The sequence below is a fragment of the Sebastes fasciatus genome, chromosome 11, assembly GCF_043250625.1.
Source record: "Sebastes fasciatus isolate fSebFas1 chromosome 11, fSebFas1.pri, whole genome shotgun sequence".
NCBI lineage: Eukaryota > Metazoa > Chordata > Actinopteri > Perciformes > Sebastidae > Sebastes > Sebastes fasciatus.
The window spans coordinates 32,642,790-32,657,225 of record NC_133805.1 but is presented as its reverse complement, the minus strand read 5'-3'; the positions used below and the strand labels follow the sequence as shown (position 1 = coordinate 32,657,225).

At 43.5% G+C, this 14,436-nt stretch overlaps 1 protein-coding gene across 1 annotated transcript in view; it reads right to left on the bottom strand.

Moving 5' to 3' along the window:
• The window catches only part of LOC141777748 (receptor-type tyrosine-protein phosphatase N2-like), a 284,709-nt gene that overhangs the window by 26,959 nt on the left and 243,314 nt on the right, over positions 1–14,436 (bottom strand). The window contains exons 17-19 of the mRNA XM_074652276.1: positions 8,972–9,049; positions 3,950–4,069; positions 2,915–3,081 (exon numbers count right to left, since the gene is read on the bottom strand). Coding sequence (XP_074508377.1) covers positions 2,915–3,081; positions 3,950–4,069; positions 8,972–9,049 — 365 coding nt within the window. The remainder of the gene's footprint in view (positions 1–2,914; positions 3,082–3,949; positions 4,070–8,971; positions 9,050–14,436) is intronic.

The window sequence follows — 14,436 nt, the reverse complement described above, 5'->3', positions numbered from 1 at the left end:
AACTGATGGTGGGTGGTGACGCCCACCAGACCCTTTTATAATAGCTGTGACCACAAGCTCTCACTCTTGATATCTCACCTAATTGATGTGCGCCAGCAGCACAGCAGCACCGGGGCCTATATATAAAACCGAGTTGGGGTCTATCGCTCGAGAAAATCCACAGTGAATCAGAGAAAAAGGGGCCGGGGTGGCTCCCACCTAATAGGCAATACGGTATATCAGTTTAAAAGAGGTCGAAGGAGGGGAGCGGCTATAAAGGCGCCGGAGATTAAGGATCACTCCGGCAGAGTTCCCTCATTGCATCCTGAATTACTCTGTTATCGACTGGAAAATGCCCGGCATGTTTGAGGGTATATAGATATTGCTCTGCCTGCATCTCAGGGTCACCAGTCAAAACTCCTGGAGAAGTGGGAGGTTTGAAGTTATTACACTGTGAGTCTTTGTGGTTTTGGTGGGGGGGCAAACAACTCCAGGACCTTCTATTTAACCTCCTTCACTCCGTGTGTCCACAACCATCACACATAGACTGTACCATGCAAAGCATAACTGTAAAACATAAAAAACTAAAGACGACTGCGGTGCATTTCAGGCCTTCTAGGTTTGAATTTACACTAGTGGTGCCCACTTTCCTGTCTTTTCATCTTCTATTTCAGTTCACAATTTCTTACATTTTCCACATTGGCTTTCAACAACCCTCAGTGAAACTGAGGACATGGACTTCTTGCTAGATGAGGAGTGAATACATAGAAGAAACTCAACCACAGGACATATGCGTAGGCTGCCGAACCAACGAGAATAGTTGTGTTAATGAACGTGACATCTTTCATAGATACAGATGAAAGATCAGTGAGACTTTGAATAAAACGTGCAACATTTACATATTTTTTTTCAGCTCCTATCACATGGTTCTTATGTCTTTCTATCTACAAGTGGATTTCATTATATATGAAGGCTGGTTTTGTTCAACCAAAGCAAAGACAACGTGAGTTATGGGGCTCTTTCGAGGAAAAAGACTGTAGTGACTTTTTGTTCTTTTTTCAAAACATCACACAAAGTGCTCCTCTTGCTTTGGAAAATGAATCCTGTTATCAAAGTGTATTTTTTCCTCCAAAGGCCTCTTTCAAAAAGGCTTACAAAAGTTCCCTTAAGGCCTTCTAAAACCTCAATGCTTCTACTATCAACATTAGAAGAAGGCTTTAGCACTTCAAAAGAAAAAGACTTCCAAGAAACTCTTTAAGTAAAATCCTAAAAAGTCTTTATCACTCGGCCAGTACAGAAAAATACATTGCAAACCGCTCTGAGTGGCATCGACCCAGTCAATCACACTCGGCCACAATGTAGAGGCCTCGGTTAAATAGCCGATGGCAACACCTCTGACTTTGTTTGTGCATTATAAGAAAAAAAAGGCAGTGTATGCGCTGGGACGCTGGTGAAGGATCACAGCCTTATTGCTCCACTAGCCAACCTGTTCTCACTCTCAACTCGTCAAACACTGCAGCTTGGCCGGTGCCCCTCGGCGTCTGATACCGACGCACCGAGGCACCCTTTAGCGTCTGTGTGGGACGCACCAGGCTTTCAACCAACTCCAACGTAAACACACCCGCCTCATTATTAGACGGGCAGAGCAGCTGACGTAGTTTAAAGAGCGAGATAGTCCGCGCAGGGTGGGAGGGGAGGTTGGACGAGTCAAACTGGACTTTCACCCAGGAGACTCCTGTACGTGTCATGTGCAAAATCAAGTCAACGTTGACTTATTTTACTGTAGTTTTGTTACGTAACTTCCGTATGTTACTAACCCCAGTCACTGTAACAAAAAGACTTATTTTACGTAACACATGTACTATTTTAACCCCAACCACAGGAAACAATCTTTTCCTAAACCTAACCGAGTACTTTTGTTGCTTAAGTAAACCTAAAAACTAAACCTACGTTGGAAGTTTATTTTGAAAAGACACTGTGCTTGCAACAAGCAGAAACTCACACGCCGTCCCTGACATGTCCAAAACTGACACTTGAAGGGTATCTAGAGTAGGGATGCACCGATATCACTTATTATCAGACCGAGCACAAGTACTTACATTTGGGTGCTCGCCGATACCGAGTACCGATACGAGTACTTCTCTGTGCCAAAAGAACCTCAATATAGCCAGCTGGAGGGTGTGATCGACACATGGCAGGCTGGGGAGTCCCACATACGAGGCGGTGCGCCGCGACCAGCTCTAGGTCGGCTTGGAAAGGCTCGGGGCGAAGGTGGCGGACTATCTTCAGTGCGCCCCAACACCGTTGTGCCGCGGCCCACGTAAAAGGCGCCAGGGGTCTGTGGCGATGTCGGCAACCCACCCAACCCGTCTTGAAACACGGACCAAGGAGTCTAATGCACGCGCGAGTCAGAGGGTGCAAGCAAAACCCCGTGGCGCAATGAAAGTGAGGGCCCGTCTCGCCTGCACCGTCGGGGAGATGGAGCGTGAAGACCCAAAAGATGGTGACGAGAGGTTAACGTCACGCTGCTGTAAAGTGGTATCGGTGCCGTTGTATCGGAGCCGTTTTGCGAGTACGAGTACATGAGCACAGTATCGGACCCGATACCCGATACTGGTATCAGTATATCCCTAATCTAGAGCGTCATAGTTTGAAGTGTAGGGGCACTGACCGGCAGTATTTGACAAGTTGGGAGTGAGAATGTGTTGCATTACCGGCTCCTACTGGTTGGTTTCTTGGAGAAGCTTTGGTGGCTCCATGGGTAGCAGAGGTAGCAGTGAAGGACAACAGCACAGGGCCATCAGACAAAAAAACAGGGGAACAATCCTCCCCTCTAAAACACCTCAGTGATTTCAAGAAGTAACTGCATGAAAAACAAGAAGTCTTCGTTGAGTTTGAATGATTGTCTATAGTTTCCTGTAAAGGAGCGCCCTACCTGCGGAAGTCGAGGAGCGTCCGGCTAGTCTCCGGGACGTTCTGGTTGAGCCAGGTCAGGAAGTGGAACTGAGTGACGGTTCGTGTCTCGTTGGTCTGCATGTTCTTCAGATAGAAGCTACGAACCAGGAAATCGTCGCACCAGATGTGTTCGGACACCAGGTTCACCTGCAAGGACACACCACATGTACAATGAATACACACATATACGACATGTGCAAGACATCACATTCATTATACTAAATAGAGAAGTAAAAGTAAAACTGACTCTAAAACCAACGTATCAGTAATTACTAGTCTGCATACAACAATCATACGCAGTACTATGAGTTGCATGTGTCACAATAAAACCCATTCTTTCAGATACAAAGACAAGATTGATAGATTACAGGCTTAGGACATTAACGCCAATCAACGCCTGGACATAGTTTTATATTTTTGCCAATTCTGAGCTTATTCTTTCAGTCAGTATCAAGTGTTATACATCATATGATTCAGGGGAATCTACCCTTTCTTTCTGGTGCAGTGTAAAGTCACCATCGTCTCTTACCTTTGTGTGAGCATATTTGACATAAAAAAAAATGCACAATCAAAAAATCTTGTGTTTTGTTGCACTCTGTAGTCAACCAGGGAATTTTGTTTTGGTGCAAATACACCTGTTCCTCAGTGAGTTACAGCCATTTATTGGATATTGTCCTGGGCCATTATAATCTTTTGGGATAAATATTCTTATGTTTTGTGATTTAGGCTTTAGAAATGTTTACTTGATCGCAGTGATGAAGTCAAGTTTGTACTATGATTATTCAAAGTTAGAGAAATAATATTGCCTTCAGAATGTGACTAGAATCGACCAGTCATCACATCTATGGGGCGTCGGATTAATCCAATCAGAGCCCCTGAAATACCATGTAGCTCTTTAAAAAGGACAGGGAGCCATATATTCATGTTTTTATCTTAAAAACTTCATACACATGTTTCATAGAGGCAAATTCCAATGACAGAAAGTTGCAGTTGTGCTCATGCTGAGTCGTCTTACCTCGTAGATGTGATACAGGTTGGATCCCTCGTCGGGCCAGTAGTGGTAGCACTGCTTCACCCCGCTCTCGACGAGAGGCGTCAGCATGACGATGACCACGCAGCCGTTCTCCCACACCATCTGCAAACACAACACGCACTCAGGAAACGCCTTCATATGCCACAAGACAGGAACAACGTCACCACTTTGAACAGACTCTCTCTCTTTGAAGGCCTCTTTGTTTTAAAACATGGCAGGTATTTATTTGTGGGAACAAGAGAGTGAACACGCCCGCTTTTTAATAGTGGATATATTATGCTCATTTTCAGGTTTATACTTGTATTTTGGGTTTCTACTAAAACATGTTTACATGCTTTAATGTTCAAAACACATACTCATAATGTCTGTCTGAATATACCTGTATTCACCCTCTGTCTGAAACGCTCCATTTTAGCGTCTCTCTCTTTCCCTTTCCTTTGGTGTGTTGTATAGTTTTTTGTACATGTAAAAGGTCTGCAAAGTTACAAAACCCAAAGTCCAGGCCAAAGGGAGTTACTCTTACAGAAATGCTGCTCCTGAACTGCCTGAAACGCCTTGCTTGAAGTCTTACTTCCGTAACGTGATGACGTCACCAAGTAACACATTTGCATAACGGCTAGTTTGGCACGCTAGTTAGAGCGGAGCTGAAGCAGAGTCCGAAAAGTTAGGTATGGTTGACCAATCACAACAGTGGGCCAGCTGACCAGATCAGAGGGGGCGGGTGGGGGGGAGGTAGGACTTCAAACAGAGTATTTCAGACAGAGGGTGAAAAGAGGTGCTGCAGTATAGCCGGTGAGAAAAATAAAGCATTTTTTGAACACTAAAGCATGTAAACATGTTCTAGTAAAGACGTACAATACAAGTATGTACGTGAAAATGATCATGATATGTCCTCTTTAAGCCCCTCCTCCCGAGCAGCCCAGTCTGCTCTGATTGGCTGGAGAGAAAAATATGGTGCACCTTTGCAAAGGTAGTTCTCAAGCTGTGGGCGATATATTCTAATGAGCATGCATGTGATAATCTGAATGGCTTGTTGAATCACATGTTTTCTGATCTAGATAGCCCACAAAAAAACTGACTGTGTTGTCTTATTTCACAGTTTGTGGGTTGGTAGGCACTCCACATATGTATGAGCACAAGCACTGAAAAAGTGACATTTTATGTCCCCTTTAAATATTAATATGTTCCATTTCACAGTGCTTTTTCATCAACTTTGTTTAGCTCTATGCTTGTAACCTAATAAAATGAGTGACAGCTGTTTAACTTAGACTCTTAATAATCTTTTTTAAATACTTGCAGACATGCAGCTTCTCAAAGGTACAGATGATCTATTTTTTAACCGGGGACTTCTGTTACCTAATGTTTCTTTAAAAAAGTTCCAAAGTTTGTTTAAATGTCAAGCCATTTCCTAACAGTCGCGCTCTTGAAAGTTGTGGCGAGCTCGATTTGGAACAAGATCTCACACGAAGCTGTCAACACTCCACAAAAATCTGCTAACAGGAACACTGACATGTGTCCTCGCTCACCCACTCGCTCGGATATTGGTCCATAATCAGTTTAAAGTTGGTGCTATGTATCATTTTTGGAAGGGTAGATGTGTCTGTTTTTGGGGGTGGGGTGAAAATGAAATCTTAGTTTGAAACCAAACACTTCAAGACATGTTTACTGCTTTTCAAACTTTGGTAAGAAACTGCAAGCGAGTTGAGCGTTTGTGGCACGAAAAGTAATTGCTGTGGAGGCTGTTCCCTCCCCCAGCTGGGTCATTCCACAGTGAGACTCGGCACTCGGTCGTATTTTTCCTGCTGGCACTCATATTCTCACAGCCGGAGGGTGGGCTGGCTCTGGAGATCCATTCGACTCTGATCAGAGGTAACAGTTAATGGAAGCCATAAAACAATACCGCTCCCCATATCATAGCGTTAGATAATCAAGACGGCCGCACCTGCCGTTTTGGTCAGCAGCGCCGCCACACCTTGCCGAGCCGAGACTTAACCGACATTAATTGCGCCGGGTGTTGAATTACTGCACCTCGGAACACACACTCCTCTCAGCCACCACCGCCTCCCTGATTGGTCTCATGGATCTAAAGATGTGACGGTGCACTTTTTCTGAGAAATGGTGTTAATTCGCTTCAGCTGACAGGGTGAGAACTCGCCGGCGCTGGGACGACAAGTTCCATCTTTTAAAAACTTGCGGTTTGTTAAAATGCAAATTTAATTGAAACTGTTATTTATCCAGGAAAAAAAAAACAGTTAACTGCACACTGTGCCCTTTTCTAAGATCTGCAGAGCTTTAACATCACACTGTTCCACGTATTAACTTCTGTAAGCTGGACATTGAGGAGTGTGTCCCTTCAGTACTTTGCTCGAGGGCACCTCAGCAGATTCCTGATGGGGAACATGTAATGTGATGTATGTGGTGTAATAACCCTGGCAGCTTCTGATTAAGGAGCCTGATAAGACACAGTAATGCTGGTTAAGTTACCCGAGCCACAACACAACAAGAAGGCCTGTAAAGCACAGAGAGGACACTCAATGAACCTGAGATGAATCATGAATGATGTGAGCAGAACTGCTCTGGGGATTTTAGAGAACATCTTTAATGATCTTTTCAGCTGTGGGCAAAGACGTGTGTACTAAGACATTGACATTTTGAGACATGCATTTATAGCATAGTCTCTAGATTACAGATATAAAGTTGAGGTTTTCTCTACAGCTCTGTTTAGAAAGACTTTGTGGGCACTGAGAAGGCCTACCGTGTGATTTCAGGTCAAAAGGATCTAGCCTGGATCTGTAGAAACCACTTCAACTTTAGAGCCTATACTATACATGTGTTTAAAGAGAAATTGTAACTGTTATTGAGTGTGTGGATGAACCTGAGATGAAGGACGGTGGAAGTACAGAGAGAAGAGAGAGAGTGTGGAGGTTAGTGGACAAAGAGGTGGTGTGGGAGAGAAAGGGAAGTGGGCCTCCCTCTTCAAACTGAGGGGGATGAAGAGAAGGAGAGGGAAAAATGGGTTGGAGCAGGATGAAGATGGTTCATCGAGTGTCCACAACATACACCCCCTCCAACACACAGCCACTAACCCTTTCCTGAAAGAGGAGTAGTGTCCAGCGCTGGAGAGGGATTAGTGCTGAGAGGAGGAGGGAAGTGATGGTGTAGTGGGCTTAAAGTTCATTCTCTCATCCCCCTGAGACCTCCACCTCCACCATCACCACCACACCTTCTCCACAATTACACGACCAACAACCAACATTTCTGTCCAACTCAGTTTGGGCTACCTCCGGGTCTGAAAAGTGAAGCCAACGCTGAAGTGCCTTAAATTTGCATTCTTTCTAACAGCCAGCAGGGGGCGACTCCTCTGGTTGCTAAAAGAAGTCTGATTGTATAGAAGTCTATGAGAAAATGAACCTACTTCTCTCTTGATTTATTACCTCAGTAAACATTGTAAACATGAGTTTATGGTCTCAATCTCTAGTTTCAAGTCTTCTTCAATACAGCATGATGTTCATTTAGTAAATTATGGTCCCATTTAGAGTCAGATAGACCATAAAGCAGGGGATGCTTTAGGACGTGACTACTTTGTGATTGACAGGTCGCTACCACAACGCTGTCCGGTCTGGAAGTTGTCTGTGTTTTTGTACGTGTTTTAACCCTTTCACAGTGTGTTTTCAGTTCATCAAAGTTAATTGTAACATTTTGGTCATCTAAAAATGTCTTATTCAACGTTCGGTTGTACTTAGCTCCACCCTCTCGTGTCACTTCTGGTTCCAAAAAAACAAGATGGCGACGGCCAAAATACCGAACTTGAGGTTTCAAAATTGTAGACCACAAACCAATGGATGATGTCACGGTGACTACGTCTACTTCTTAGTCTATGGTTGGGTCACAACTACTAGTGTAGTCACCATTTGTGCAGCAGAGAAAACACAAACATGTATAACCTGACTAGAATGGAATACGAAAACAGAATCATTTACATTAAGATTCTCATTTATTGCAGAATGATTTTGTTAATTAAAACAAGATGTTTGGCACATTTTCAATGGGTGACATGGTGGTTATCACTGTCGCCTCACAGTGAGAAGGTTCTGGGTTTGAACCCGCTGGCCGGCTGGGGCCTATCAGTATGGAGTTTGCATGGTCTCCCTGTGTGGGTCTCCTACCGCAGTCCAAAGACATGCAGGTTAAATGGGGACTCTAAATAGCCCGCAGGTGTCAGCCTAAATGGTTTTCTGTCTCTATGTGTCAGCCCTGTGATTGACTGCCGATCCGTCCGGGGTGTTGCCCAGCACCCCCGCAAACCCTCAAGGACAAGTGGGTATAGTTAATAGATGGATACTGGATGGACATTTTAAATGAGCTGTCTTTTATATTTCACTCAAGTTGATTAGCAGCCAATGAGCAGTGAATCTACAAGAGTCCGAGATTCCTCTCTTTCCAGCCTGCATTGGTAACCAGCACTATTGAGACACAACTTGTTTGACAAGGGGACCTTTCCTTCCAACACACACACACACACACACACACACACACACACACACACACACACACACACACACACACACACACACACACACACACACACACACACACACACACACACACACCATCCCCACAGCACACACATACAAGTCACGACTGGCCAGAATGACTTATCGATCCCCTGGACTCAGATTCAAACCCAATCCAACATTTGGGACAGTGGGGAAAGTGTTCGGTCGTCCCCTGCATTAACAATGTGTCCCGCTGTGGATTGATGTGTGCATGTGTGTGCGTGTGCATGTGTGTGTGTAGTGGTGGCAGAGGCGTTGCTGGCCAGTGAGCACGATGGTGAAGTAGAGATTAATAACGACATCCACAGAACAAGCCGGTCTCCCTTGTGACTCGCTGCACTAATAAAAATCGGCTAAGTCTTGTTTAAGAGAGGAGAACGTATTGATTTTTGTTTGTCAGTGTGTGGGCATGTACTATGTGTGTGTGTGTGTGTTTGCGTGTTTTTACCTGCCAGAAGTCAGCCACGGTGGAGGGCAGAGGGCCTTGAGTAGAGATGTAGGCCGGGTTCCTGGGATCGTGATCCATCTGAGGGAAAAGGACAAGAGGGAGAGGAGATGATACGAGGTTAGAAATGTTGATTATACACTGAAGTTAATCTCCTTTTTACACAATTCACGCCTGTATTTTCCCAAACATTTACACTATTTCATTTTGTTTCACACTGACTTTACTAGAATGGCAAAATTCCTGGACAAAATGGCAGCACAGTTTGCAAGAAAAATAGCAACACAACAGAAAATACAGGACAAAACACAAAATAAGTCAAGTGCAAGTTATGAGCTCAAACACTGGCTCTAACCGAGAGTATTAAATAAAGCATTGCAGTTTAAAATCATTGTGCGGGATTGCAGAACGATTTTTATTTACTGTTTAATGAATTTCATCCCAAGAAAGGAGGAAGTGTTAACCTTAATTATTGCAGTGCAACATTTGAAGTTACTTCAACCTTCAAGATTCAAGATTCAAGATTCAAGATGTTTATTGTCACGCCGGTTGTACAGGTACAAACGTGTGAAATACTTTTCGCTAGGAAGCTCCATTAAACCTTGAGTTAATTCAAAGGCAAAAACACATAGTAGTGACTGTATACTGTAAATTCAGCTTCAGAGAGAGTTAGCAGAAGTGAAAATACTAAGTTGGACAACTTCAAAGGCAAAACTTTAGAAAATAGGTTAAATTTGAATCAATTTTTAATAAAAAAATACTTGAGATTGAGTTTTCTGAACTTTTTAAATTTCTCAGCAAAAGCTCCCTTTTCAAAGTGTGTGCGAGTTATGAAGAACAAGTCAACTATAAGTCCTGGGGAAAGTAGGTTGCGTGTTGAGTTTTATGAAAACTTAAAGTACAATGTGAAGTGAGAGGGCAACCAACCAATAATAGCCTCATAAATAAAAGTATACCAATGAAATAATCTCTTAGTGGTCAAGGAGGGCCACTTCACCTCAGCATACAGCAGCACAGAGGTGATTTAGTGCTCTGCAGCCTGTTATAAACCTCACAGCATCGTAATATACAGTACAGTACCCGAGAAATGCAACACAGTAGCACGAGCATGCAGCGTTTGTCAAAACCCTTTTTTTCCCCAAATGACCTCCTCTGTCTCATTCTCCTTGTAAAAATCCATTTGCATTAAGACACATACGTTTGCTATATAACGTCTTTTACGGCTCTTATAATCACAGCTGGAAGCTTCTTGGTGAAAATTTTCAGCAACTTCCTCCTGAACTTAATGGAAATTACAGAAAGGATGGCGTAGGCGTTGAGAGCGAACGACAGGAGACGAACGTGAGGTGAATTTGCGAGGAAGTGAGTGACACCCCTGCCTATTACCATGCAAATTGTACGGTAAATGTAATAATTGGGAAGACCAATTTAGCTGGAAGCAATTACAGAGGGAAGACAGATAATTTCTGGGGCTTTTCCTGCACACAAAATTGTCCTTAATGGCTCTCTGTTCCCTTTATGAATGCCAAACAATAAATGCACTTCCATTGAACTTAAAATGTGGTGACTTAGAGAGAGGAGAGGTGACATGGTACTGGGGAGTGCTCATTAAAACAATCCAGAATTTGCATCGCGGTGAAGAAGTCTCTGGAGGCAGAAGGGCACTTTTAGACATCTGAAGGTGGTTGGCCAGAGGGCTTATAGTGTATGGACAAAAGTATGTGGACACCTCCGTCTACGTATGTTTCTTTTGGTCTCGGGCTGTTTTTCATGGATTTCAATTAAAATAATTCCTCCTACAGCATATAATGCTATTTTAGTCAATAGTGTGGTAGCAACTTGGTGGCAACAGTTTCAGTCACTGTTTCAACATGACAATGCCCTCATGCAGAAAGCCAGCTCCATAAAGAAATGTTTTCTTTCTTTAATGTTTTCCCCGCTCTGACCTCAACCACATACAACCCCTTTAGGATGACCTGGAATGCAGACTCTGAGTCAGACCTGATCAGCCAACATCAGTGACCACGTTTACATGCACACTAATATTCCACTATTATTCCAAATATGACAATGTTTCAAATTTGATACGGGTCATGTAAACAGCATATTCTGTTTGGATATTCTGAATTAGGCCTTATTACGAATGGAGCATTTTCCAATTAAGACATGTGGGATATGCTGATATTATTCAGGTTTTAGGAGCATTCTTTGGACATGTATACAGCACATTCACAATATGCGTCTCAATTTGACCTGTGATTGGTCAAAGTCTCCCGTCTCGTGCTAGACTTTCTAAAGCCTGAAAACAGAGCCATGAGGAGGAGCAGAAGTCTAGTTATCTCTCAGAACACTTGAATTACAATATGCTCAAAAGGTTATTATGGAATTTTTTGCCCAATGATGCCAACAATATACTGCATACTGCCACTTTAAGATATAGGAGGTCTGAATGGATAGGACACAGCCGTGAGTTTAAGAGTTGCTTCTGTAATAGGAAGATTGGATTTGTCCTGTCTTTGAAACTTTAGTTAAGGTAGGACAAGCAGTTAGGATATTATTCTGGTGTTGAGGTATTTTTTGTTTGGCTGTCCACATACATTTGGCCACATCGTGCATGTATTTAACATTTTCAAAGTTTTTTTTTCCATCCGGCCAAGAATACATTTCTGAGAGAAGCCTTTAAAAACTATTTTAACTTCAAAAGCCCATACTGGTCAAAACCCAGTGACATGAGGTCATAATGAGACTAATCAACATTTGACCTGCAAATGACCACAGACAAGACTGAAATTAGAAAAAAATGTCCCTTGTCCAACCTGGAGTGTTAAGGCCTAGGAATTGGAGAAATATATTGACCTGGAAGGAATTTGAAAGAAATAACAAAACGTCCCATCTGATTCAAAGTGGTAGGGTCGAGGAAATTAAAAGAGAAAGACCAAGAAGGACAGAGAAGGAGAAAACAAGTCGACATTGATAAATCAAGAAAGACAACAAAGGGAGAAAAAAAAGAAAAAGTCTCTCTCCAAAAAAGTTGGAGAGAGACAAAGGTGGAAAAGGAGGAGAAAAAGATGCAGAGACACTATGAGGATGAAAAGATGAGGAAAGACAGACACTTGACTCTTTTTTTATCCCTCTCTGTCTCCTCTTCCATCTCTGCGGACATATGCTTCCTGACATCTCAAGGTGTCTCCAGAATTAAAACCCAGCATTAATGACAAAGGACGACTTTCTTCCTCTCTGTCACACACACTCCTGCCTCCTTAATAAGGGACGGAAGTAGAGGATGTGACAAAAGCAATTATCCCTGTTATTGGATTTTTGTCTTTTCTTCGGAAGGAGTCAGATTTGGTGCGTGCGTGATTACCATCATGTCCGATCTGCCCGATGACGTTTCACGATGGATCCGACTGTTAGACTGACACCTCAGTGGGGGTGATGGCACTGGTAAACTGCTAGCTGTCAACTACATCAATTAGCTTTAGCAATTAGGAAATCAAATAACCTCTACTGTTCTCTGTTCTTTTGAGGAGAGACAGAATTAACTTCTTCTCCTAACTGATAGTTTCTTTTTTGCTTTTTTATGGTCTCCATTTGTGGTCTAAAATGTATTTGTTAAGACGTTCTCACTCCCAACTCGTCAAATACCGACGCTTCAGGTCAGTGGCTCTACGCTTCAAACTGTGACGCTCTAGGTACCCCTATAGCGTCAGTTCTGGACGTGTAAGGCTCTTTTCAAAATAAACTTTCAACATAGGTTTACTTAGCTTTTAGGTTTACTTGCGCAACAATAGTACGTTGTTAGATTTATGCAACAAACTACTTGGTTAGTTTTAGGAAAAGATTGTGGTACTTGGAACTTCGAAGGTGGTGTTTTCCTTCTTCGAGTACCTTTAAAAAAATGACTCGTTTTATAGTTGAATTGTTTTACAGTTCAATCCCCAAAGTTAATTTAATTTGAATCAGCAACATTATCTACCAATGAAGTTTCATTAAGACATCCTAATGAGCTTTTTTTTTCTGAATTCTGGTGCGGTACTAGTTTGAAGAGAGTGGACACAATATGACTTACAGTCTTTTCCATTTTCTTCACTGACTCTTTTAAATCCTTAATCAAAAAAGTCAATTTAACTGTCAATAAAAACGGTGAAGCTGATTTAAAGTCGATGCTATCAGCACAAAACACGCATCAGAATGAGCGTACGTGTGTGTGTGTGTGTGTGTGTGTGACTGTGCATATGCATGATTGAGTGGTACCTGAGTGATTGACTATGTCTTTGGAAGTGTGTGTGATCGCCTGAGTGTGTGAGGAAACTATTGGGTCTGGTTTGGTTTAATTGTGTGTGTGTTAGAGGAGAAAGTGAGTGATTGATTGTGTTTGTGAGTAGGTTTGTGAAACTGACTGATTATGTGTGTATGTGCGACATTGAGCCATAAAAGAGGGCAAACGTGGTTTCTTGAATTCACTTTAATTTTCTATTTTATGACCCATGTTCCCAGGAGTTCTCAGGAAGAATGTTTTTTTATCAAAGTTTTGTATGGTTTTTAGGCTTTTCTTTATTTTGCTTTCGTGGTCAGTCGAGGTTCAACAGGAGCTTGCTTGGTTGAGGGGCATCATCAGAAGGTTCACACCAAAATCTCTTAGGCGATTGGATCAGCAACACCCAAACATGTACCTGAAAGGACAAATGTGTCTGGACTTGCTGAGCCTTCATTGCATGTTGCTTTGGGTTTTTAAACTGGAAAAAAAGATTATGGTTTGTCTGAAAATGGTGTCAGATTTTAGGGATAGACCGATACCGATACCAGTATCGGGTATTGGGTCAGATACTGTGCTCATGTACTCATACTGGACCGATACCACTTTACAGCAGCGCAACGTTAACCTATCGTCACCATCTTTCGGTTCTTCACGCGCCACCTCCCCGACGGTGCGGGATAGACGGGCCAGTGGTGTGCCCGACCCCACTCGGACGGGATCCCACCTCAGCCGGTGCACGCCGGTCCACACTTTCATTGCGCCACGGGGTTTGCTTGTACCCTCTGGATCGCGCGTGCGTTAGACTCCTTGGTCCGTGTTTCAAGACAGGTCGGGTAGATGGCCGTCAATGCCACAGACCCCTGGCGCCTTTTACGTGGGCCGCGGCACGACGCGGTTGGGGCGCATAGAGGACAGTCCGCCCTGGTTGACAGTCGCACCGGAAGCAGGGAACCCCATCACGGTGCGGCGAGGTCCGGGCGGGGAGCACTGTAAAGCTGCAGCCGCGAGCCACCTTCGCCCCAAGCCTTTCCAAGCCGACCTACAGCCGGTCGCAGCGCACCGCCTCGTATGCGGGACTCCCCAGCCTGCCGTGTGTTGCTCACACCCTCCAGCTGGCTGTTAACGAGGGTCTTTTGGCACAGAGAAGTACTCGTATTGGTACTCGGTATCGGCGAGCACCCAAATGTAAGTACTTGTATTTGTACTTGTA